The sequence below is a fragment of the Dromaius novaehollandiae genome, chromosome 1 (genome assembly GCF_036370855.1).
Source record: "Dromaius novaehollandiae isolate bDroNov1 chromosome 1, bDroNov1.hap1, whole genome shotgun sequence".
NCBI classification, from domain to species: domain Eukaryota; kingdom Metazoa; phylum Chordata; class Aves; order Casuariiformes; family Dromaiidae; genus Dromaius; species Dromaius novaehollandiae.
In genome coordinates, this window is record NC_088098.1 from 18,404,272 (window position 1) to 18,432,039 (window position 27,768).

The 27,768-nt window shown below is 36.9% G+C and overlaps 1 protein-coding gene across 4 annotated transcripts in view; it reads right to left on the minus strand.

Moving 5' to 3' along the window:
• The window catches only part of IL17REL (interleukin 17 receptor E like), a 45,600-nt gene that overhangs the window by 11,160 nt on the left and 6,672 nt on the right, over nt 1-27,768 (minus strand). For all 4 annotated transcript variants that reach the window (XM_026113053.2, XM_064506303.1, XM_064506288.1 and 1 more), the window contains exons 2-10: nt 17,440-17,467; nt 11,444-11,593; nt 10,542-10,651; nt 8,985-9,099; nt 7,351-7,395; nt 6,375-6,514; nt 6,138-6,209; nt 4,136-4,190; nt 670-833 (exon numbers count right to left, since the gene is read on the minus strand). In XM_026113053.2, the coding sequence (XP_025968838.1) occupies nt 670-833; nt 4,136-4,190; nt 6,138-6,209; nt 6,375-6,514; nt 7,351-7,395; nt 8,985-9,099; nt 10,542-10,651; nt 11,444-11,593; nt 17,440-17,467 (879 nt within the window). The remainder of the gene's footprint in view (nt 1-669; nt 834-4,135; nt 4,191-6,137; nt 6,210-6,374; nt 6,515-7,350; nt 7,396-8,984; nt 9,100-10,541; nt 10,652-11,443; nt 11,594-17,439; nt 17,468-27,768) is intronic.

The following is a 27,768-nucleotide window of genomic DNA, read 5'->3' on the forward strand; positions in this document are numbered from 1 at the left end:
GGCACTTTGAAAAGATTTTAAGAGAGTAAAAAACAATCATGCCCTATCGAGGTATGATTACACCTCCAGTAAGATATAAAGAGATTTAGATTCATCTCATTTATGTTTTAGATTCCCAAATGTTAAATATATAAATCTGATCTAATCACAGTAGACTCCTGTCATAGCCAGTGAAGAGAAACAGGTACCTTCAGAGAGACATCCCTCTGACCTGTCTTATATGCCTATCTTCAGATGAGAAGAGTTGTCCTCTGAATATATCTGCTTCATTTACTTACTTTAAAGGGAATCTGGGATGAATAGCTGAGACTTGGACACCTATCTTTCAGACAGCAAAGTCAGGGCAGATGAATCATGCCTTTACTATAAATGAAAAGCAGACCTTATTTACCCAAAAGAATTTAGTAAACATTACTAGCTTCACAATCACTCCACTTTTCATTCCATAATAGTGAGTTAGCCAATTTTGAGCTCTCTGAATAAAGCATGTGGTTATTGTACAAGAGCAGACTGTGCTTATGAATAGTTTTAAGCATCAGAGAAGAAGAGATGAATTTGCAACTGCCCTTAGTCTAAAGTCTAGCTGTTCACATTCTGCATTGGATTTAGTCATGGCTTTCTAGAACGGCTTTCAATCTCACAGTTTGAAAAAATCTGCATGACTCTTACTTTCTCAGGAGAATTTTTGGAAGTGTTTTGTATATCTTCACAGTGGTCGTTAGACTTCATTAACCTGCACAGGTTAACCGTGACAAACACAGGACAGGCTGGCTCCCAAGCTACGGTTTGTGTGACTGGATTATAAACAATATTATCCCATAACACCTTCGTATCTGTGCACAAAGAGTGGAAACATTATTCAAGATGTCTAAAACTGAATCAAAATCATTCATAAATCCGGTAGCTATATATGTGCTTAAAACCAAAAGCATTGCTTTTCCATTTCCTTGTCATTTCCACCAATCAGAACTGTACACATGTTCTAATGTAAAACCTCGGTTCATCCTACCAAAGTGTTGGCATTTAGCTGAAGTACTTAAGAACTTAGTCTCACCAGTGTCCCACTATGATGCCAGATAGGCATCACCAGGGAATGGCACCCCAACTCTGAAGTGGGCTGCACAGGCTCCTGGAAGTATACTTTCTGTCCATCAACTACAGAGGGAGCGCAGTGCAGGTGCACTCCTAACCGAGGACCTTCACGTCCTGCAAATACTTGAGAGAGAAAAACTTGAAAACTTGGCCATTTTGGAGTTCAAGATGAGTGAACAAACAATACCCATGACTCTCGAAAATGTAGCCAAGTGAAGAAGCGCAGTCTACATCAGAGTGAAAACACAAGACAGCAAAATTCAACTCCCATCAAGCATAACAACAATTCCAATTTTTATAGCTTCCTTTTGGAAATGTTCTGAAACAAAACCTTTTGATATTTTCTATTAGAAATCTTCCGGACCTCTTAATTCTGCAAAGCTTGTGCTATCTTAACTTTCTGTCCAAATGAGTATATATCAAAATACTGAAACTTTCTATGAAGTAGAAATTTTTATTCTTTTTTTACAAATACTGTCTGTAACAAATGGATAGGTACTATAAAGCTAATGTTTAAAGAAGATTTATTCTGACTGAAGAAGTCCTGGTTCCCAGCAGTTCTAACAGAGTTTTCACAGCTACATTTTGAATGTTGCAGGAGTCTGTAATAATGTAGAGAGAAGTATAATCCTAATAGAGCACAGCACCACAATTAAGACTGGTTTGTCTCCAGGCCTTCTCCAGGCCTACTCACTGATTTATTAAATGACTTTGCTTCTGTTTTATTCCTTTGTGGCACCCATTTATCTACTTCATAATAAAGATGCTCATTTAAAGTACGTTTTTACTCTTTTCTACTACTTCATGTTCCTCATTCATCCTCAGTCTCAGTAAATTGCATTGTTTAGTAAGCAGTAAATGCTCTTCTTTCCTTTTTTTCTTTTCTTACTTAGATTAACACAAAAGAGTTATTGCATAGAGGAACTTCTTTCTGGTACACAACTGTTAATTAATTCCTGCTACAGAACTAACTCTATCACCCCAAATTTATTACATCAGTGATAAACGTGCCAGGAAACAACCAGACTACTTTAGATATTCCAGTGCACAGAGCTGTCAGTTTGGAAAGAGAAAGAGTTTAAAAATAACACAATTTGGCTTGAAAGTTGGAACTCCACAGTGCTGTATTCTCTAAATAACTGGGTGCTAGAGACGGAAAAATTCCTTGAGATCACTGGAAGGAGGATAGTTGAGTAAATGAAAAGTGTAGTTTAAACCGGTATTTCTCATATTCACTTCCTCATCAGAGCTATAAGCAAAGGGTCCAATCGTTTTAGCCCATTGGAACTTCCTAAATGGACCAAATCAAGCTCCAAAAACCTGGATGTGCCAAAGCACATAGGCTGCCCTTCCTCTGACTACCTACCACTTTGTAACCTATGCTTCAGCTATCACCACTGGGCTTCTTACCTCCCTTATGCAGAGCTAAGATGTCTCAGGTCATGCAAGGGTGTGAAGGCAGCCTGATGGCCTTCTGAGCTAGTCCTCATTCAAGGATAACAGTGAGAATGACTGAGGTAGGGCAGGAAGAAAAAGAAACAGAAAGCAGAAAGAAGGAATTGTGGCGTTCACAAGTCCAACCTCCTGCGCTGGAGAAGCATAGCAAGGTGCCTTCCAAGCGCAGGAAAGAAAGAGGCAGAGATGGGGGAAAATTTGGAAGAAAACAACCTGTGCCCATGAGAACCAGCCTCAGGCTGAACAGCTACCAAGGACAGAAATTAGGAGTTCGTACTGTAGATGGCTTTGCTTTGAATATGACCTCGAAGCTAGATCTGGCATCAGGACATAGACATAGCTACAGGCATAGCTGGAGTGTTCCTATAAATGCTCTCTATTGTATAAATAGTATCCTTTTCCCTTTTTATTTAGTCAAACTACACTCCACTGCTACAAAGGGAAGATAGTGTCATAAACACTGCATTCTGCCACAATAAAATAAATCAGAAATGAAGGCTAGGCTAATTAGAGAGGAGACTGCTTCAATTTTAACAGAAATATATTGGTTCTGCAAGAATGTGAAAGAAATACAGTGAATATCTATGCAGTTTAATGGAATCTGGATAAACTGTTATGGGTTGGTGTTTATAACTGCTTTCATGGTTCTTTAAAAATCAAATTCTAAAATCCCTTAATGGGCTTCATGGCATGCTCTGGGAGGAGAAGATTGTTATACTTATGTTGGACTAAACAAAATAAAACACTTTTTCAGGTTGCACTTTTTTTCTATCTGTTTGGTAAACCTTTCAGGAAACAACTATGTAATGTGACAATTTCATTTTCAGCTGTCACCTCTGACCGAAATCTGACTTTGCTGGAAAACTTTATGTGAATAACTTCCCATTAAGTAAGGGGTCTGCACTCCAAGTAACTGTTTGAAAATAATCCTGCATTTACTACTGGTTTCCTGTTTATTGACCTTCACTTATTTCTTATTCTTGCCCTTAATTTGAGATAGCTACTACAATGAATTAGGAGACACACTAATTTGCATTGCTTGGTTATTTACTATCCTATTATGAGTAATGCTGAAGGAGAAATTTAAAAAGCACCCCTCCTTCTGTATCAGCACAAACCCAAGACCTTTCGAGATTTTTCAGTGAAGAAATTCAAGGAGACACCTCGTATTCTGCTCTTTCCTCTTATCACTCTTATGTGCAATTAACTGTGTTCTTTCTTAGCTTCCAGTTCCCTCCTCCAAGCTGGGTGTCAGGTACCTCCTCCAAATCTCTCCTTAAAGCCATCCTCTTACATCTTCATTCCAAAACTGACCTCAGTGGCTTTTCTTCCTTCAGGCCAGTTAGTGTGTGATTTAAGAAAATGTGGGAAATTACAAGAAAGCTACTTAAGTGTTTATATTGTCATAAACTTTGTGAACAATTTGATCTGAAGGAAAGTTATTTCATCTATCCACAGTATAACAAAACAATATGACAATTTCCTTAAAGTTTTGCAATATATGATTTTCACCTTAGATGCATTTCAAATTGCAACATCCTACTGGAACTGCTAGAAACTACTCAGGGAGTAATCACGCAATACTTGCCATTTTCAAAGGGGCAAAGTTGTGTCCTCCTTGCATCTGGAATTGCCAACCAACCCTACAACCCAAAAAGTCATCGTTAGCTAGAGATTCTCAGATACACCAGTCTTTAACATTTCGAGACAGAACGTGACAAAACAACCTTCTCACCAAATACATAGATGCTATGCTTATTATAAAGCTTTAGGAAGTATTTTTAAGAGGATGTTTTGCACTAGACATTTATGGCATTGCTCTTCATTTTGGGAATTGGAGTTGAAGGATCAGGTGATCCTTTCTAGCACTATGTTCCTAATATTTTTGAATCGTATATTCTGCCTAATTTCATTTAGAAAGTCTGCCAGTTTAATATTTTTGTTCATTTTTTTATACTCTCATTATTTTTTAGGGGTATCAGAAGTCACGTTATGGAATTCATTGTATATATGCTGGGTGGAATAATACTATTTCAATGACCTCCTACCTTTCAGAATGGAGTAAAATAAAACCCCTAGGTTTGCAAGAGAGCTGCTGGTTCACCTCTAAGATACCTCATGTTAGGTGTCTATAACGTACACATCTGAATGTGACTAAGGTGCCCTAGATATATGAAGATCTAGTTAGTGCAGCCAGTGGAGTCTACAATGCTACTGACCGTAAGAGTTTGGAACATCTAATTCAAAAGTAGATATCTACTGCTGGACATCTACATTTAGGAATTTTAATCCACCAGCTGAATCTCACTGCAAAATTCCATGAGAAACCAGGTCACATAGTATCTTTACATCTTATCAAGGTCATTTTAAATAGGTTTGATCAGTTTTTATTCCTTTTTCTGAAAGATATTCCAAAATCTCACTTTTCAGGTTATCAGAAAAATTACTGTAATTATCCTGGATATATTCATGGAATAAAGTTTATCCCCCTTCATTCTTGTGGCAAGATGGGCATTTAGCTTAAAAGAAGCTGTTCTTTCTCCCTATAAGTGACCCTTTTGATGTGTATTTAGACAACAATACTATTTTCTCTTTGCATGTGTTTTACCAGGCTAATGGAAACAAGTGTTTTTAATTTCCTTTTTAAGACAGTCTCTCTATTCTTCAAACATTCTAGATTTTTTATGTACCTCTTCCATTTGAATTAATCTTTCTTAAATATGGATACAGGAATTGTCTGCAGTATCCCATAGGTCTTGCCTATACTTTCCTATTAGCATGGGAATCATCTCACCCAATTTTTCACGTTTACATCATGTTTGTGTAATAATACTATTACAAACTATTACACCCAGATCTTTTTCATGCCCTGTCATTTTAAATGAGGACTCACATGTTACAGCAAGAATTCTTTTTATTAGTGCAAGTGCATGAACTTGCACTTGATACCGTTACACTTCCTCCTCCCTTAGTTATTTCAGCCACAAAGACCTCTAGTCTCTTCCAATTATCCTGATTCTCTTCCATTTTCATTACACTTCTCAAATGTATTATCAGCAAAATTCATTAACACACTCCCACTTCTTCTGGGAATGTCACTGATGAAAGCATTATATAAGAACTGTTTAAAGTTTGGTCCTTAAATAACTTTCCTATCACCACTGTCCCATTCAACAGGAGTTGTTGAAATAGCCTTCCAGCTAGATATTTATCTACCCTACAAATCTTGTTCTAACCCCCAGCTTCCTTAATTCATCTCCTAGTTTCCCATGTGATACTATATCAAATCCTCTGCTGAAATTCAGTCTGATTAAATCTGCTGGCTCTTCCTTGCTTATATATATCAGTCAAATTAGCCTTATACAATACTTTTGGTAAATTAATGTGAATTGTATTCCATTTTCCTTTTATGCCCATGTTTTAATCTGTCTTTCCTAAAAAAAATATCTCAATTCGCATAATCATAAGGTCAGAAAAGCCTTAGGCCAGAGTCTTTCTCTATAGATTTTTCTTCTTTGCTTAGGACACAAATCCCAGATAAAATCTCTTTAATTGGAAACACAATATATGTCAAACTCAGACTGTATTACCTCAATGCAAAGACAAGGGAGTAGCTGAGAATATTTCAGAGAAACTGATTTTAAAGATTCCTTCCCTTTTATCTGAAATGAAAAAGATGATCATGAGTCCAGGACAGTAAATAACTTTTAATAAAGGTAAATATAGATATAGAAGGCCTGTTCCTATAAATATGATGTCAATCATCATTTCTACTTACAAATCCCCCCACTCAGTTCAGCGAAGCAATACTTGCAGCTTTAACTCACCACAGCAAATGCCCCTGCATCTTCACAGGTAAACCATTTGTGACATAAGCGAACATAATAGTCTTGCTCTCGAAGAAAGTTGGACACATTCACTGATATGACTTTCCTTGCTCGGTCTACATTATAAACTAACTTTCCACCTGAGAAAAGAAAAATCAAATATGAAATTATTACATCTGTTTATTACTTTATATATTTCTTACTTTATTATTTCTTATTTAATCTTCAGAATGTATTTCATAACTTGATAGAGATGAAATTCAACATCTATAGATTCTTATCTGGGATGTTTGAATTAATCCTTTTTAATATCTAGATCTTCCTGAACATAATCTTATTTTATGATATATAATGATTTTCATGAGAATAAATGTCAATGTTATTAATTTTTAAATTAGCACTGTTAATACTGAGGTGCCAGGACACCTACTGATTGTAACTCAGCCTCAATATTTGAAATCTTAAGTAATTCATGTACAGATATTTGAAGCATTAATCCTGATACTACTACACAAGCTGACTATCCTCAGGTTACAATTTTATTACTTAGGAAATATATGCAACTATGTTAGACAAATACAATATTTGGAGATTGTTTAATATTTTATTTTCATTCACAGGTATCACAAACTCAGGACAGCCATTCGGCAAAATAATTTCAATCTAAATGTGAGGTCTGTCTATAGACAAAATCTGTAACAAGTAATCCAAAGTGCATGAAGAGAACACAAACCTGTTTTTAAAAGTTTAAGTATTAAAGAGGGTGTCAATATCTTTATCTGCTATCTAACATTTCCAAGACAGTATAAAGAAACACTTAAATTTTCCAGGACATAACATAGAACTATATGATAATTACAAGTAACGGTAGTTGTATATCATGAGTTTTTTCTGCTTATCCAGCTATGAAAACATATCATTGTATAGGCCACCAGAAATATTTCACAGCTTTAATGTATATAGAAGATCAGCTCACCTAAACAGGCTGGAATATGTTTTCCCACATCATTGTTTCGGCAATCTGCAAAATAGAAACCAGAATTTTCTTCAGAGCTGCTTTATTTATATAGCTGTGTAAGTAAGACTGCCAAACTATCCAATAGCTTCCCAACAGGTAAACCTGTCCCATACACTCCCTTTTAAAGACAGATTAACATCCCCTTTTAGATGAACAGTGAAAAGAATTTGTACCCTTACCACACACGCTGATTATGTCATAACTTGCATTAAGGATCCTATCTCACCAGTTTAGTGTTTTTACTGTAAAACCTCATCAGCAGTTTAAATGAGTCAAAAATCTAGGCTATAACTCTACACTTCTTTACTCAGGACCTAAAAATAATTTCAGTAATAATAATAATAATTTAATTTATTGTTTCCTTGAAAGTCACTCCAGTAGTTTACCAGGCTCATTCAACCGATACAAACAATTGTGAATTTTTGCTATTCTGATTCCACTGTAGGCTTACTAAGAAATACCCCAGTTAGTTCCCAGACAGCTTGCCAGAATTAGAGGGCAGCTGACACCTTCAAAACTAACATGTTTCTATCTCCAAAACTTAAAGCTTGATTTGGGAAAACACTAAATAGCTCATGGAAACATGAATAGCTCGTGGAAAACACTAAATAACCCCTTCCTACTGTTTTCACCTCTCTTTGCTTAACTCAGTCTTTAGTATTTTGCTTTCATTTGCCCACACTGTTCTTTTCCCCAGGACAGTATTTTCCTGTGTTTTCCTTTGTTCACTCTTCCATGTAAAGTAGCTTAAAATTGGGCTTTATAAAACCTTATTTTTCCCCCCTGTATTCACAAAGTACATTTTTCCCCCCTATAATGAAGCAGCCAATTTATCATGAAGACTAAAGGTTTTTTAAATACAAAGAGCCTTTACTTATACAAAGGTGTGTAACAGCCGTAGCATCCGATAGTGTGTGTAAGGGATGATCCTGCAGCAAGGGCTGTGGGCGAGTGCAGCCCACTTGCAGGCTGTGCCGATGACGAGTACTAGACTGAACAAGGGTCCCATTTCATTTTTTGCACCATATCTTGCTTGCAGCAGCCACACTATATCTTGGTAGCACAACAGTGCTGAATCTATTTTTATATACATATAGTAGGCACTTTAACAACATGGAGCAATGCTATCTTATTCAGTTACATGAAAACAGGTGATGGAACAGCAAGCTAATTGAAAGTAAAAAGAAATTTCTTTATACTTTCTTATCAAGCTTTCCTCAAAGGGATGTAGCACTTCAGTCATTTCCGAAGCCATCTGGGGCCTAGCTACCAAAAGACAGCAGAAGCTCCATCTTACGCACAGGACTGAACTGCAGGCAGAGCCAGAGCACATGCCAGTCACTGGAAGGCAAATTAGGACAAATGCATAGTATAGGTTGACCCCAGTCTCTGTTTTTTTAAAGCAAGCTAGGCATTTGTATGCACAAAATAAATTATCAAAATGTAGAATAAAATAGATTTTCAGCTGCTAAACATTGGTCCAGGCTTGCATGATCTAGCATCATTTAGATCAATGTATCCCAGAAGGAGATTTGGTTTTGCATTTCTTTTTTTTTTTTCTTTGAAACATCACCTTAAAGATGTTTTCCTACCTTCAACGTAGTATTCCTGACTCAGCTTTACTTCACAGTAATTTGGTACTGTTTTCATGGTCACATAGATGTGCTGTGCTGCATTGACTTCAAAGCAGTTGAATTGTACCTGTACCTGTTTGAAACATATATAAAACTAAGTTTGTGAGTGACTTCTAGAATACAGGAAGACCACTGGTTATCAGAGTTAAGCAAGCAATAGTCATTATTCAATTGGACTTATTGCAGCATTAAGAATGTAAAAGAAGCAGATACCATTTAATGAAAGGATTTCAAAGAGTATCATTACTTCTAATCCAGGAGGTTGCTATCTTCTTCACTCCCAGAAGCCCAAGTGTCTACAAGCTACCAAATAATCCTAAAACCATAGAGATACAGGTATCCAATGCTCACTGAACTTCAAAAATAAATGGTCTTTCATACTAAAAAAGTTCCAGTTTAGAGGCATTTTACAAGCACAAACACTTGCAGAAGAGGAAAAAATGTCTGTTTAAACATTTTGGCAAATTTATTCATTAGTTTGTGAAAGAGAAGGTAATTTAGGATTGTTGAGGTCCAATTATAGCTGGTCATTCCCTCGCTGATACAAGTAATTATTATATTCCATATAACTTTTCACACTGTATATACTCCTATTTGGTAGAAGACATTTAGAGAGTAAAAGACATCTTATGTCACCATTCTACTCACTGAACTAAAACTAAGAAAATCTCCATAAATAGTTTTTTGAGTCATGCCTTTAAAACTTACCTTATTCTTAAAGTTACCAGTTGTTCATTGCCAGCCCTGCGTTGCACACAGGGACATTCAATCATTGAGCAAAACAGTGTAAACTGAAATTGCAGTTTCACACATGCGATCCATATAACATTTATAAAGCAAAAGAAGTAACCCATTTTGTGTGGGATTTATAACAGTTATTCATCAATAACTGAAAACAAACTCTCATCTCTTTTTAAACAGTGGGTAAAGGATGGCTCTTTTCTTTCCAGTTGCAAATTGTAATAGGACTTCTGGGTTCAGTTTGGCACAAAATAGTACTCTGCTGTTGTAATTATTACCATGAGCTTAGGACAGCTGTGCACAAGTATTTAGGCACTTAGCTCTCTTCCAGATGCATAAATTCTATTGACATGATCAGACCAGATTAGGCACACAAATATTTTTTTGTGTCCAAACTTAAATCATACATATGTACTTAAAGATTCTTGTGACATTGATCTCCCTAGCAACTGGAGGTACAAAAGTTTCCCTATAATTTGGTGGGCAGAAAAAGAAAGCTAGCAAGTTTGATTTGTAAACTAGGCTTTGCAGAAGCAGCTACTCTTGCAAAAAAATAAGTGGAAGAAGTATGAAAATGGTGGAGAACCAAGGTTACAGGTAATAAAAGGTCATTTTGTTATGTTTGGCTTTCATTTGATGCTGCTGAAGCATACATTTCATTGCAGTTTTCTGAAAAGTCAACAAGGGAATAAAGAAAAAGAGATGACAAATACATTTTTTTTCTCTAAAGGCTCATAAACATTTAAATGATAAACAACCAAAACAGGAATCTACCTTCTTTCCATTAAGCATCTTGCTTTTTTTCCTAGCAAACCTCACATTTGTGCACTGAGATTGCTGTGTGTCCAGCGAAAGAGAACATATTTCCAGCCCACGAATATTTTCTGAAATGAGTTCAGAATAGATTTTAAAAGTTTAATTTGAGCATATTTAACAAAAACAAAAACTAGATCAAAACAAAATGTACCATATCCTGAGTTTTCCTTCAAAGTGAAAGGCATATGTATTTTATCTCTTAAAAAAGAAAAAACAAAAAAACAGGACATTACATATATAGACACATGGGGGTGGGAGGAAGGATTTAATACAGTTTGCTCTAAATTGAAACTTTAACTATGCAAACTCTTATGCAAATGATTAAACTCATTAACTCAGAGTGAAGCACACCAGGAAATACCTGAATGGTAACACACTAAGAACATGAATGGCAGGGTGTTATTAAAAATAGACCATGTCAAAAAAGTTTTAGTGCTTTCATTTTATTTTGATGCAGAATTATAACTTCAAACACAAAGACTATTTCTCCTTCTCTTGGGGCAGTCACTCATATCAATTTGAGTTACCAGGGCACATGAAATTTGCCTGTGTGTGTGAGACAGAGAGCAAGAAAGAAAAAGGCAGCAGGATGCTTGGGTAACTGGTAGAGGAAAAGTTAGGTTTAGTATACTGGCAATAAAAGTTCTGTTGTACTGAATTCATTATGTCAGTTCTCATTCCCTTGAGTAAGACCAGGGTTTTATCATGGATTTTAGTTAAACGGTTCCATAAGAAATCTTACTGATATACTTCCATGAAAACCGCTTGGACACAAACATTGCAGCGTGGAACAAAATTTGGCCAAACAGCTACAAACAAAAAATGAACAAAAATGATTCAGTAGCAAATCTGCTTCCTACCATCCAGACTCAGCATTCCTTTAACACTTAAATGAAGAGAGCACTGGGTTCCTTGGACACATTTCATCACTGTTGAGATCTTCATACTTTTCATCACCATAGAAGATAAAGATGCAGGAGCATCGTGGCAGAAGCTGTTAAAAATACCACCTGCAAATGCAAATTACAGAGATAGAGAAATCTCACTTTGCACATGGTGTTTTTGAAGGAGTGCACTACTGTTACCAGGCGCCCCAAAGGTGAAGCCTCAGCTCTACTGAAATCAGTAGGAAAGTCAGTATTGACTTTAGCAGAGCTAGTACCTTACCTTAGACTTTCATATGACCACAGCAGACAGTTGGTTGGCTCCATTAGCAATGCAGTGGGTGACTACATTACATTATAGACACGGTTTGATAATTTCCTGGTTTAGGGAAGGAGTTACTTCCAATAATTATGACTACCAGAACACAGCTAGACTAATAGTGCTTTTACATAATCAGATTCACCAGATCATGGCTGGACTAGTAGCATATTGAAGCTTTTTTCAAAACCATTACCTGTATGTTTCGAGCACTCTCATAGGTAGTATTTTAACTTTAGAAAAGATTGGCTGATGGTCCAGCGGCTGTTAAAATACCCTTTTCACACAAGGGGGCAGCATTGCCTTCCTAGTCATGGAAAATTCCCTCACACCTATGGGATTTCCCTCTCCTTTAGACCAGGATGATGAGAACAGATTAAACATTATCCAGGCCTTCTTCAAGCTGTAAACGGTAGGCACAGAACACATCTACTGTGTCTCATCTTATTTTCCAATGACAATTTAGTCATGACTAAAGCCTCAGGACATGGATTTGCACAGCAGCCTTCTACAGGATAATGTAAAAGAAAAAAGTCTTACGGCCCCAAATCTCATCAGTTAGCTGTATTTCATCTCTTTCTACTTCCCAGATTCCCCTGCACTGAAATCAGTTATTCAGCGCTGAATTTATGTTGGTGGAGTGGATTTAATTCCTAATGCATTCCTTAGACGTTATCCCTCAAATACATTTTTTGGAGTCCTGAACAAAACATTAGATTTCGAGAGACTGTCAGAATAAATAGCCAGGCATTTGGATTTTGTCCCTTGGTTTTACAACATGCAATGGAGCACAACTCATTTTAGCTGCAATGAAAGCATGGCAATTTCCTTGAAATACCTACTTAACTCCAGGACTTAGCAGCCTGAAAGTTAAAAAACACCCAAGTAAAACAAAATATTTCACTGTACTTTCTCCTCCCCTTGGAGAAAGGCTGAGAAAACAAAAGAAAGAAATTTGACTTTTATTAGTCATACTGCTTTACATACTCCTAGGAGGTGCTCAGCTACTATGGTGAAGAGCCTATGCTGATGAAAACAGCTATGCCAGGGTGCTGCACTGTGCTTTCCATAAAACACAGGATAATGCTGCTACCTTAGATCAGCAGAAAAGGGCGAATCCCTCGATGTATAGCCAAGAATTATTGTCAAGCACGGATGCCCACTGACTCGCATGGAAGACACATCCACAGTTCTCATAGAAGAGAGGTAAGAGGTGGAGGAGGAAGGGCAGAGGTATATCCTTACTTACCCCTCCAACCATGAAGAAAAGTGCCCTAAATTTACAGACTGAAGGTGCATGGACCTGTACAGGAGCTCTTTCTATATTATGAGATCAGTCCTCACTTTGACAGTTTCCAATGGGAGCAGATGCCCACTGTGAGGGATCAGGTGATGACACATGATAGTCTGCGTCAGCTTATGAAAATAGGCTGTCATAAATGTGGTACCCTGGCTTGAATTTGTCAGGCCTTAAGTCATCACACTTGGTAACAGGAAGTATAAATCCTGCATGATACATATCAAAAGTCACATAAGACAAATGCTTCAGACTTGAATCTCCACTCCGTTATCCTAGCTTTATGCTATTAAAAATCTTTTGGAGGCAACAGGATATGCTGATATGAAATAATTGTAAAAGACTGCAAAAATCAGAATGCTTTACCTCAAGTAAGTTAAGAGCAGAGTCAGCTCTTAATTTTCCAAGGCAATATTGGCAATGAGAGAAAATAATTTGTACCAAACAAAGAAAAAACACAGATAATTCCAAAATATACAAATTAGGCTTTAAGAGCACTGGAGTGCCATGACTTTTGAAGAATTTGTAAATATGTTTCCACAGAGATGAGGTTATCTTAAGAAGTACTGTGCACGGCAGGCAAATGTGAACATGTATAGTCCATCTTCCAAGAGTGAGTGGTGCAATCATCCTGAAGGTATCTCAGGATGGAAAGTTATTCTACAACATCCAACCAATCCACCCACAGTTAATTGGGAGATTATTTTATTGCAGAACTACCTAATAATTATTACTAGTAACATGCTAAGTGATGATCAGTTTTAGCTCCAGCTCTTTGCTCAAAAAATACTATTTTCTTGACTGCATCATATGACATGGAGTTGTTCACACCTGCTGTAAATGACCAGACTATGTTGTTTAAGTATGAAAATGAATAGTACCAGGAGCAATTGCTTCTCCTTAATTCTTTTGTTGTTGGTATAAATTTCTTGACCTAAGCCTGATTTTGCCTATTCCCATGTCTGTGCATAGATAATTTGGGGAAGACAATGTATATGCATTGTTAAATGTTACCGTTCTTCATAAAGTATTCTGTTTAGGTGAATTTGACCATATTTTTTGACCCAACTTATTTGGTCCTTGTTATTACTGCCTGAGTATTATTAGATGTAACAGATTTAGGCCTCTCTCAGGAGAACTGTAAGTCATACGTAGGTGCATTGTTTACATTGGATCAGTATCAGGTAGATGCACAAGCACAGTTTTAGGCACTGCTGTGTATCCCTGAACAGGGACACTGCTTTCCTTGATCATGGTTTCTACCTTCAGTCTGAGAACAGATAAGGAATACACTGGATAAAATGAAATGACTATTTAACTTCAGATTTTTTTTTAATTAATTCTATGAAACATTTTAAGAAATGCAAAAGACTGCAAAACTCATTAATAATAATTTAAGTGTATCATATCATGCATGAGGGCATTAGTTTGGATCACAATAAATATGTAATACAAGGAAGAGATGACAGAAAATAATTTTCCAGCTATAAATCATCACAGTCATTTCTGTAATCACAAAATGAGACTTACTCTCTGACTAATTCTTCGGTAAAGTCTTAGCTTATCATATTTTAATCCTCCTTCCCCTTACATAGTTCCCTCTGGAACACACACCTCTTTGCTTTTCTCACAAGCAATTTGATCTACACCCCAAAAGACATAGAAGTACATCTTGCTACACAAATCATCTGCTGAGTGAATCTTGCCTAGATTTTATGTTTATAAATTATAACTGTAATTAGCCATACATGAGAGAGGGATTGTTGCTGTAATAAAAGATTGCTTAATTATGGACACATATAAGCCCTGGCATAAAGAAGCCAAGGCTTATTATTCAGCATGTAGACACTTTGCTTGTACGTTTTCCATCAGCTCAACCACAAGAGATTATTTTTTATCATCTGATGATGCAGCAATCAACCCAGAACTGTCATGACAGCAAAACACACCTTAAGTACACTTAGATAATAGAAGCTAGAGCTGAGCAATGAATACGCAATGGAAGTGATTAGATGGGTAATTTGGAGCCTCAGGCAAGAAGATGGAACTGAAGAACAACAAAAAAATTGCAGAGAAAACCCATTAATAACAGGTCCAGGCCAATACCCAATAGAAACTAACTGTTTTTTTTTTTTTTTTTGCTGGTATTTCTTCCCTAAAAGAATTGTAAGAATCTGAACTACTTAGAATTCTGACAGTGCTAAATCTGTGAGTGTATCTACAGCACGTTAAAACTGCTTCACTAGGGCATCATTCCAAGAGTATAAATTACAGTAGCATTTAAAAGCTATTTTGCATATGCTTTACCACAGTATCTTCTGCATCTGTGCATTATGATGATTCAACAAACCTTATAAACAAACTAGATACACTCTTCTAAGATAACCACGTTACACTTCTGTTAATAAATACCAAAATTTGCTATTTTAAAATACACCAATTATGAAATTGATTAGATTTCAAGTTGATGGTGTCACTTTCAAAATAGATTTCAATGCACAGTAAATTCAAAAGGATTTCACAGTTGTGAAACCTTCAAAGAGTATTCTGAAATTTGAATGATAATGAATGACATGGTGTTATACTATGCCAAATGTCCTTTCTGAGACTGTAGGATTTTTTTTTTTTTTAATCAGATGGTCATAATATAGTACAGTGAATTTCAAATACTGTGTAGCCCTTATGTCCTACTAATTGTTGTGCAGCACTGGAGGGAGGAGGCAAGGCCAAAGCTGCATTGCCAAATACTACTGAACTGACAGCTGTAAATTCTAGGGAATACAAAAAATACTCATATTTCTGTTGCAGCTGAAAACAATGACTACTGCAGAGGTACTGCAGAGGTGTTATACAGTTTAGGTCTTTTGAGGTAATTTTACATCAAATAATAAAAAGCATGACTATAAAAAGGAAAATATGGACATCAAATAATAAAAAGCATGACTATAAAAAGGAAAATATGGAAATGCTCATACACCCATTGTTGCACAAGTGAATTAGGATGAAGACTAAAAAAATGCTTTTTCATCACCGCTACAAGGTTGAGTCATCCTACATGTTACTTGTATTAAAGACAGTTGATAAGTCATTGTCAGGTAGCACTGAAAACCTAAAGCCAGCTCTGCTTCATGTACATCACATTGCAAGATAGGGATCTTTAGTTTATAAATGCTTCAGTGCCCAAAGTCTATATCCAGCGTAGAGCTGAACATCTAGTTTAAGCTTATGTGTGTCACCTAGGTACCTTTTGCAGTCAATAGAGAGGGAGCACCTCCTTCTCTTCCTCCCAGAGGGAAATTCACCTTGTCTTAAGATGGGTGGGATGAATCATCGCCTGGTGGTACCTGTGGCGACAGTCTCCACTGTCTAGATCTGTATTTGTGTAATACTTAGCACAGAGTTTAACTCATAACCAACAGTGTTGAAAGCGTCCTTCCCTTTGAGACTAGGGCTGAAGGGTTTCTTCAGCCTGTGTTGCCCAAAAGACACTAAGGCATGCTTCAGCCAAGCAGAGTAAAGGTCAATACCCTCTTTTCTCCCTTCTTCTATGACTCCTTCTACATTGCTTGTGTAACTAGCACCTCAGCTGCCTAATCCAAGTAAGACCCATTCACAATCCTTGAACCAGCCACTGATTACTCACTTTGCTGGTCAGTAGAAGACTATGGGCTTTTTTGAGTGTTAACTCCATCCGTTCCAAAGCTATGTGAATTCTCTCCACCTCAGCAGGACATGAGCCCTATAAATGTCATACTTTCAGAGCAAGATTCACGATACTTGACACTTAGCTCACTGCCCCATGCTATAACACCAGAATATCACCCATTTGCAATCCAGCACCACAGCTTCACCCTTTTTGTGGGCTAACACATGGATCCAGGAAAGGCGCTGTGGAGAAAAGCAGCATGCAGAGCTGGCCCTCCAAGCAGAGCTGTCATCTCAGGGGGGACTATCTGAGCAGCATACGCCTTGGCAGCTGCCCAGTCCTTCCTTACCAAGTAACTGTGTGCAATGCAGGTGTGATTGCTGAAGGCTTCAGGTAAGTCAACAGCCTGTATTATTCTTGTAGCTAATAATAATAGTTGTAATAAAAATATGTGAGTGAAATGACTAAGGAAATTCCCCCAGTGATCATCTATGCTAAGGAAAATTGGAAAGCGAAAGTGCACAATTGTTATTAACCTATTATTTACTACAGCCTACCAATTCCCAATGTTTTTAATGGGGAAACTGATGGTAAATACCATGTCCAATGACACAGTAACAGGACCAGGAAAGTAGATTTATTATCTGCAGTAATTTATTTTTATTTGTTCAAAACTAAATGTAGTAAAAATATGAATGATGTATACTCACTGGAAGGTTTGCTTTTACAATGAATCCCCTGCAAACAGAAATAAAAATATTTTAAAAGTTGTTATGAGGTTACAATAAAAATAAATATTGCTTAATCATTGTGCACAGATATAAACATACCTTAAACAAGTAAACATTTGCACAGTCCACAACAGAAATCATTTTCAAAATAAAAAAAGATTTTCAAATACAGTGAAATTGCACACCATGATTGTTTATAAAGGGCTAGTAAGTACAGGTACACAAGATCAACATTATCCATATTTTCGGCTATTTTCTATTGAAGTATAACAGTTATAACAAGTATAACAATTATATCAACTATAGACTTCCTTTTATCAGGTATTGCCATTTTATACCGACTAATAGCTTATTTATTGTTTTGTTAGAGGTTTACAATGGAGTGTTTATAGTTCAATGTCAAGATAATTGGGCAAAGAAACCTATTGATTTTTTAATGGGAGATATCTAAAACATTTCTGATTATTAGATGAGTTTTAGAAGATCGCACTAGACCAATGGAAGGAGGTATTACAGTCAACTGCAAATGAAGTTAAGAAATAAGACACGCCTTTTTATTTTTGAGAATTATCTGCTCCAGAATCCTGAAAATGAAATTACTCAGGCACATTACTTACCATGCTCAAGTGGGCAAGTGTTGTAAGAGGTAGAGTGAATCTGACAGTGAGTTTTTAACAGGTTTCCAGCCATCTTTCATAAAAAATACATTTTCACAGTAAAATAAAAACTTAACCACACAGTGAAAATCTGTAGAGTATAACCATAACATCTTATTTTGAATACCATCCATGATATTCTAAATAAGGATTATTTGCAAAGTAGCAAATACTGTTTTCTGCTGTTCTGACATTCAAATTTCTGACATAACATTTATACTAGTGTTCCTTAGTATAAAATAAAATATGTTCTGCTCTGCTTTCCCTTAAAATCAGATTCTCATTCACAGTGTAGTCAGCCTCTGTTTTCAGACAGACTGGCAGCTCTCAGTCCTTTCAAAACATCTTACGACCTTGTCAATAAGCTGAAAATCTGTGAGTTTTAGAGCCAGCAGAAGTCTAGTCTCTTCGTGGGCATTTGGAAGTTCTCAAGCTGTAGGCAAATACAGAGTCTGTAGCCTGTATAAGTATTAGGGCATCATAAAATAACTATTGCTTGGTCTTTCATGAGGCTTTCATCTATAGACAATTTTCTCCTCCCCATAAACATAGCTGAAGAGCAAAATCATATTATTGCTTAAGGTGTGAAATGACAGCATGTTAGCTGTCCAGTGGCAGCTGCCTGTGTATACGGTCTTACCCTAGAGAATATGAGAAGTTTTCTGTCCTTCATCTTTGCATCAAAGGTTTTAACCTGGACAAGCTTGTTTACAAAGAAAGCCTTTAGAAAACCAGTGAGTAGAACCTAATCTGTATTAATTCTCATTCTCCTCTATTCCTTTGCTCTTTTAGGATTTTTTTTTAAAATGCACTTTTGGAGGTGTCATCTTTACAATTGGCAGTTTGTCACTGTAAACCATAAAAATGCAGACACATCAAATGTGGTATTTTAAACCACTTTTTAAAATAACAAAACCACCTATTTTATAGATAGCCACATATTTTCATTGACTGAAAATTACAAAAGTTACTTGTGACACTGCTAAAAATATTATGTTGGTTGCTTCTACTCAATACCACATCTATACGTAAAGAAGGAAATATAAAGGAAATCAAACTCCTTTACATAACTGTTCCCAAACTGGGATACTTCTGTGTCAATGGTTTCAAAAATTCCTCAAATCCCACTGAAGGATTGAAGAATGTAACTGATACGACCTCATTTCTACTGCAATATGCTCAATAGAAATATTGGTACATGTATGAATTATTTCTGCAAAAAAAGCTTCAATAGTAGTTTGCTGATTTATACTCCCAATGCGGATTCATCAACAGAAAGAAGACTACAGCATTCTAAATAGTTCAATGCAACATTAAACCAAAAAAGAGGAACATGCCAGCTCATATAAAACTCCACTGGAATTTTAACTGCTATTTCACAGCCCGAGTTTTGAATTATTTCTAATCAGAACCCTGCAGGAGTATGCAGAAGGACAATTTGCATTCAGTTTCATTCATTTGAGGTTCTAGATGGCCTTAGGAATTGTAATAGACAAACATACAAAATGACTGCAAAAAATGGGGAGAGTGAGTTAGGGAGACAGCTTTCTTGGTGAGAAAACCTAACCATTGGATCAATTAATTGTTGAGCCACTGGTCACTGGAAGGAATTAATCCCTCACGAGGTTGATAATTTAGCAAATTATTTCCCTATTTCTACCTTCGCATTTTATAGCCAGACTATTGAAAATATTTTGGTCAGGTGGCTTTACAGAGTTCCCTACTGCCAGTCCAAATTTCTCAGAACATCATCTTTACACTAGTTGGCTATCAACTGCTCTCTGTCTAATCCTTCTTTCTGGTTATAATCATGGTGCAAAAATACATTAGAAAAAAATCAAGATTCCACTGAAGTCAACAACATAAAACTCATAAAACTCAGAGGATCCAGCCTCTCATTTGCAGAATACCAATGCTTCAGATTCCCAAGTTACGGCACCTAAAAAAATGCAAATCATAGGTAAATAAATTATTTTTAGTTTCAAACCTGAAATGAGAAAAGGAGGCAGGTCCCTACACCTTGAAAACAAACTACCAACTTTAGTGGGGCTACAGGATGATGCAGGAAATGTTCCTCCATTTTTTAGTCTATCCAAATTAGTTCTTATACTGCACTATTGCTCAGAGGACTCCTACTATCTAAGCACTTTCCAGTAATGCTTTGTATTTATTTTCTTATCTTCTCCACGGGAAAAGAAAACATATTCAGCAGTGGTTTTTGTTCTGGTAGGGGAATGTTTTGTGGTCACTGGGCGTTTAGGTTTGTTCCGCATGAGGAGGAGTTGGGAAGGTTTACATAAATAATCAAGCATTTGCACAAACACTTGCCAGTAACAGCGAGCATTTGGTCGCAGCCCAATTCCTTCTTTTAATAAGTGATTTCTTTTTATTGTACAATACCAAGAGCTTTTTATTTGCTTTTATGATCATTTTGCAAATGATTTAATCATTTTGGTCAAAAGACACCATTTGTCTCAAAGAAGAACTCAAATAAATTAACCAAGTTCCTCTCCCACTTTCTATATCTTTTGTTTTCAGGAATTTTCTGTGATGAATGCAATAGAAAAACATAACACACTAAAACCAGAATGGAAATTTTCTTCCCCTTTCACAAATGCTTTGGGTGCCTTTTATGCAGAAGTAAGATCTTGAACATGATAGTACATTTTACTCTGATACAGAGAGCATCTTAGATTCATATCTGCTTTGGCAAACAGCCTAAGCAAAATATACTTACACAATGCACAAACAGTTAGGGATTTTCCTATTTCTCTAGGGTTTTCCCCATTTGTGTTATTGCTCAACTGTAGCTAGAGGTTATCTGAAGAGACACCACCAACGTGTAGCCCTCTGAATAGAAGGTGTGGTGCCAACATTTTAGCTAGCACAGCAACTTCTCTGCAAACTAAGTCAACTGTAATATCACATCACTTTGTTTAAAGCCTGTAGAGAAGAAAGTGAGATCGGCAGAGGAATACTTAGATTTTTGGTGGGGAGGAAATTTCTTGAAGTAAAATTGATGAAAAAAACCAAAGATTAGACCTATTTCCTATTTCCTTTTACATCTCCAGGCAATGTGGGAAAGCAGAATTATGGAAATTCTGCACTGAATATTCTGTCATGCAGAAAAGAGTTTGAGGCAAACCTGGTTTCACAGTCTACCTGTTAGCTCTGTTGTACCTGGTTCATACAGAGTTGGTGGTAACACTTCCACAATTCCATAAAGAGTAGAAATGTTCTTGAAAATGCCTTAAAATGTATTTTGATCTTAATTTGGGGCCAGCCTGTCAGTCACTTAACAAGGATTAATTTAGATGCCTGAAAAGCCAGCAAACATGGAGGAAGCAGTTTCTTGTCCTTTTGAGAGATCCTCAGTGGGAAAGCTATTACCTACGCTCCTACTGTAGGCCAAACTGTCAGAGTGATCATATTCAAAGTTTCCCTCTATTCCAGCAATTTCTACTCTTTGACCATCATTAAGATTAAACATGGGACTGTACTTAATCTTACAACACAAGGAATGAGATGTCTCAATGTTGAGTGACCTTACAATAACCAGTTTTCAAATTGTAGCCAAAGGCTGATAAACATGATGAATCTAGTTGTGTTCTTTCCAATTTCCAGTTGACAGAGAATACTCTCCATAAATTCATCTTATCCTACAGAGGAACACAGAATTAGAATGGATCTCTTAGGTCACTGGGTGCAGACCCTTTAACCACAAATACCACATCATCTAATCCCTTTAAAAACTGGTCAAGCTCCATTTTAAAATCAGTCAGGCTTTTGTGTGCCCTGCTCCAATGCCAGGGCTGTTCCAGAAGGCCAGTTCTCTGGCAGAAGGAAATATTTTAATTTCTAAGGTAAATGCAATAATGGTTAGTTTATATTGACTTGTGTTTGTGTCAATTATCTTTTCACTTAAATAGATGCTTTCCACCCTTGAATTTATTTTCTGTTTATCTGCAGACAGTATTATACCTTCTCTCTGCTTTTGCTTTCCTAGGCTACACATGCCAAGCTCTTTTAGTCTCCTCTCATAAAACAGGCTCTCCTTTTTACCGCTATCCTTCTCAGCAGCTATGTCTATTTAACACCTCTTTCCTAATGGGGTGACCAGACTCATACACAGTTCTGAAGAGAGTTCCCCACTAGGATTTATTTGGTACCACATAAAGTGATAATATTCTTGGTCTGTATTGCAAGCCACATCACATTTTGCAGTCATCCTGCAATATAGACTGAGCTACTTGGTGAGCTACGTAGTGAGCCACTTCCCTTTTCATGGAAGCAATCCACTTCTGCCCTTTTCTCCCTCTGCTCACCTATTCCCATACTATTTGTGGAGGGAATAGCCTCTAGATGATGAGCCATAAGAGAGTCCTAAATGATTTCTCATGGCCTCTAGTGAAAAAACCTGACAATGCTACTGGTCTCAATCATCTCCATAATGAAAAAAGTCTTTGAGGTGTGGACAGCCACAGTCAAAGGAAGCACTATGGATGTATGTAATTTTAAAACTTTGGGTGGAAACAGAGGGGATTCATATCTGTATCATAAGCTCCTCAGACTTTCAACAAATGCTCATAATTTCCTACACAGAGATATTCAGCTCCAGAAACCATTCAAGGAAAACTTCACAAAGGGAAATAATTGAGTATGCTTTACCTTTTCCCAGAGCTATTTTCATAAGCCAAGGAGATTATGACTTAGTACTTTACATATCCTCGGTGCTGATGGGGATTGGAACCTCACAGAACTTTCTTCATTCTATTCTATTTTAAGGCAGATATCAGTGTCACCCCTGTATTTATCTTATCACATGTACGGAAACAGAATCATCTGCAATAAAAGAAAGTACAGGCACAATTCCTGTCCAACCAAAAAAATTCTTAGCTAGAGGAAGGTTAAGCATTTACACAAAAAAGTATGCCACTGAAAGTAGATGAAAAGGAAAAATAACAGGCCTACAGAAAACACTTAGCAATTGAATAAAATTGTGGCAATGTTTACTGAGGGCCAAAGGAGTTATAATGATTAACACATGTAATATGAAAATTTAGAACAGTTAAGAATTTGTATTTAGTACTACTGATACAGTGTCCCAAAAGACCTGTTTTCAAAAAGAGCATCTGTATTTGTTTTGGTGTCATCCAAAATACTTTCATTGCCAAGGTAAAACTGATGATCCTTATTTATTTTTGGCAAACCACAAGGTTGTTCCTCAGCTTTCACTGACAATGTGGTAATCAGATGCGTGTGAAAGGTATATAATGGGATGAGCTAAGCAATTGCAGAAGGACTGTTATCGCAGTTGGACTGTTATCCATGCAGAACAGAATTGGCACCTAAATCTATGGATTTGTTTTGGACTACTGCTTCTACAGCAGAGCCAAGGATGTTGCAGGGGGGGTTTTACAGAATGCTAAAAACAAAACGTCTGACTCATGACTACACATAATCCATCTCCAAGCAGGAACTTAGTTTCTCTTCATGTGTTTCAAGCTGAACAAAAGCCACCTGATCGCGTTAGTGCAGTGCTGAACCTGAGAGAACAAACACTACTGAGAAGTGGAATAATAAGTTTAGGTTCAGTACTGCACTGATGAGGTTACAGAGTTTTTGGATAAGAGCTGGTCTGTGTCCAATAGAGCAAGTTGATGTCTGCCTGTGTTAACACTATGTTGACATGTTCACAATTAAACAGTGAACTGAAATGAACCAACAGGGAAGAGAATATTGGGTGTATTGAAGATTATTGGATAATCCTTAGTAAGGTTTCACAGTGATCTAAAGCATAGCCTCTTACCAATTTTTGTGTCCTGCACCATTTGCCATTTAACAGATATATGCGAATGTTGTATCTGCAGGTAAGAAATATGAATAAATTTTGTGTCTGTATGGACCTAGTACTGGAAAACTTGCTATTCTTCAAAACTGACAGAAAACATTTCTGTTACCATCTAGCAGTATTTCAGTAATGCAGGAACACATGACTGACATAAGACACTCAGATTCCTAAGTTTTTTGTCCTTCTGTTTACCTGCTACTGTTCAGGTGAAATATAGATTTCTGTCTTCAAGGGCAAATTCTTCAAGATGCTTCCTTTTGCATTGTATTGATGCAGAAAACTCCTGCTCCCATATTTTAAGGACTGTATGTGGCTTATAACTTCCTCTAAATGTTACTGTGGCTGTTTGGCTATATCTCTTGCACAGGGCAAAACAACTGAAAGAGTTGGCAGCATAGCAATTATATTTCTGGGAATTCTTTGCAGTGACATGCATTCATCCTATAAGTAAACATCCAGAAAAAAACATTGCTTTGAGGTCTCACAACTGGGAAGAAGGTTCCCCTCTTGTATTTTAAGTGAACTGTTTGTAAAAATAATGCTGTGATACAAAAAGGGCCTGGCCTGCATAGAAACCACTTGCTCTTAAATTTATTGGACTAAAGGGAGTTGTGACAGTTTGCAATAAAATCTGCCCATTCTATTGTGTGCTTCAATTCCAAGACTAGAGGCAGAATTTGCTTGGTGGAACAGTATGCTCTAGCTTTTTTTTTTTCCTTTTAGAAACAAAAACAAAAAAAAACCAAAAAAGTTGTCAATCATTTTGATGTCGCGTTTCTTAAAATATTAATACAAGTTGTTAACAAAACAGAATTGCGTACAATAGACCAAGTAAAATTAAAATGCATTTTGAACGCCATATCCTCAGCCGGTATAAATCAGCACCATCCCATAGACAGTGTCAAAAAATTTCAGGCCATTCAGCTACTTGAAAGGCAACTAATCTACCAAATCAGCACTTCCAATCTAACAGTGAGATGGGGACACTACAGCACAGCATTAATAGCTATTGCAGTGAATGACTGGAGTTCTCATACAGAGGATGCTGGAATAGAATCAAAGAAATGATAGAATAGAATCAAAATCAAGAAATCAAAAAAATGGTCACTAAGTCCATCCTCCTGCTAGAAGCAGTACTGTCACCAACACTAGACCAAATCAGCCATGACTTTCACCATTTCTTGAAAACTCAAGGACAGGGATTCTACAACCTTTCCAGACAACTACGGATGTCTACTACTTTGAGGTAGCTCTTTGTAGCATGGAAGAGGCTATGAGAAAAGTTTAGCCAAGATCCCTCAGCAGCACAAACAGCACCAGATCTTGAAACCTCAGAGATGCCTGGAAACAGTGCCCCTAAAGAAAAGGGTGGTGAGGGGAAAGCAAGAACTGAAGTGAAAATCAGAAGAAGAGACGCCCAGAGCTAGCTTTGCTGATCCTGCTGCTGCTGGCAGTGACTACTGCTTGTGGGATGCCTGAAGCTTTATGCTGTTCCAGTTGCTGTCTTACACATCTCAGCACTATCCCTCAGCAACAGCAGAAGCAAGCCTGGCTTTCCAGTGCTCTGGCACATGCAGCAGAGCCATCACCATTTTGGTCTAGGCAACTGCATATTTTGCTTCTGCTTACAGTCAATCCCAGGAGCAGAACACTGTTCTGCTATGCACTGTGATCTTTATAAACAATAAATACCATCCTGCTCACATTCACAGATTGCAGAAGACCGTGGTTTTAATTCCAAACACCTGAAAGTCAGTGAAATTCTTTCCAGTGATTCGATTTAACATTGAATCAGATCCAGCTGGAGAAAAAGCTTTTTGCCTATACAAACTTCAGCACTGCCCATGAGAAAAGTGTCACTAACATCATTTCCAAGTAACACAATTTCTCTGTTTGATTTTAGCATTACTACTGGTAGTGAAATGAAGCCAAAGTTTGCAGTCATTTGCAAAATGAGATTGTCGGCTTTGTGGGCCAGATTTAGGTACATGAAACATGACTTAAGCAAACCATAGTAATCTCAGCCAAACACCATGATCCATAATGCCTTATTAAGTGCCATCTAACCTTACAGGTGTCTAAGCTTATTAGGCACCTCCCTTTCTGATCTGAAAGCTACCTGGATGCTTGTGGTTCTGTATCTCTTGACAAGAACTCAGCTGGAATGACATCCATCTCATGCCTAACTTCTATTGGAATGGCGTATATTCACTTGTGAGACACTCAAGTGCCCCAGAGTAGTGAGTGGCTGGAGGAGATTTAACAGCAACAGAGATCAAGCTAACATAGCTCAAGCCTAGTTTCTTTTTCAAAATGTAAATATTAGAGGAGGAAAACAGAATAAGGGTATGTTCCAGCTGTCACAGTCCAGCCATTCAACTTCCTACTTCTAGGGACAGCCAGATTCAACACTTTCCTTAACCTGAAGCAGTTTAACCTTACACAAATTATCGATTTGCCATGCTGCCCAATAAATGAGAGAGCTTCCCAGGCCTCCTGTCAAAGCAATGATAGGTAATAAAAGAGTGATGGTATGAAAGAAGGACAGGTGAGAGGAAACATAATTTTTAAAGTGGAGTGCTTTCAGCATTCAAAAGGAAGATCTGTTTCCCACTTCAGTTCAAACAGGTGCAGTTTGAAATAATTGATATAGCAGCTATGTATGAATAAATTTGAAAGTTCTAATGAAGAATACATAATCTAAAATATAAGATAATAATTATTTTCAAAGTCATTACATAGTCAATTTCTCTTTTTGCTGCTAACACATACATTACTGCAAAGTCAAACCATTGTTTTGACAAACAAAACCATAGAACAATCATCTAGTCTGGTTTCATGTTATGGAACTTCCACATGCTGCAGTTGCTGACATTAGCGCAAGCCAAATTAAAGGAGGCAGAGGTCCAAAAGAAGGGGTCCAAAGAGGCAGGATTCCACAAACTTTACAACATCAGCATTGTTTCACCTACTTCTCATAATCACACTATGGTCTCTAGAGGCAGCACTAATTCCTGGCCATAGGCCCAGTTTAATAAACCATCAGTATTCAGTACCTTCATATGTTACTTCACCCAACGTCTCATTTTTAATGATAGCCCTTACTCACTGAAAACCACCTAAGCCACCCATTCTCCTACAGAGTGGGTTTTTTTCCCAGAGTGAAGGAGAAAATAAGCTACAAGGGCAGACTGAATGCTAGCATAGATGTGACCATACTCTAAAAATGGTAATATTATATCCTATAGAAACACAATATATAAAAAATCAGGAAGAATATTTTAAAAGAGTACATACTGGTGACCAAAAATAAGCATGAAGCATGATACTGTAAAGAGAATTGCTAAAATACAAAAAAATATAAATTGGGAAAAATTATAATACAAAGATATCACAGTTTAAAAAGCAATGAAGAAGTCTGCCATTACAATCAGTGAAGGAAGAACACAGGTCACGGAGAGGAGGAAGTGGGAAAAAGATCAAGGAAGTTTGCATATGAAGAGATGAAAAGGAAAAACAAAACTGGAGACAGTGAAATGTATTTAGTGCAATAAATTCTATTTCCTCAATGTTTCTCCAAGAAAAGACAATGGATGCACATTTAGTACTGTACAATGTTGTTTATATGATTCATACTTTCTGAAAATACACAGGCAAGTAGAGGCAACTCCAGGACAATCAGTTTTCCAGAAATGATTGAAATGTGCCACACGTATTCAAAGCAACCAGGCTGAAAATTTTTCCTCCAAAAGAAACAGCCATAGATCATTTGCAAAGTAAAACTTAAACTCCGAGGAGCAA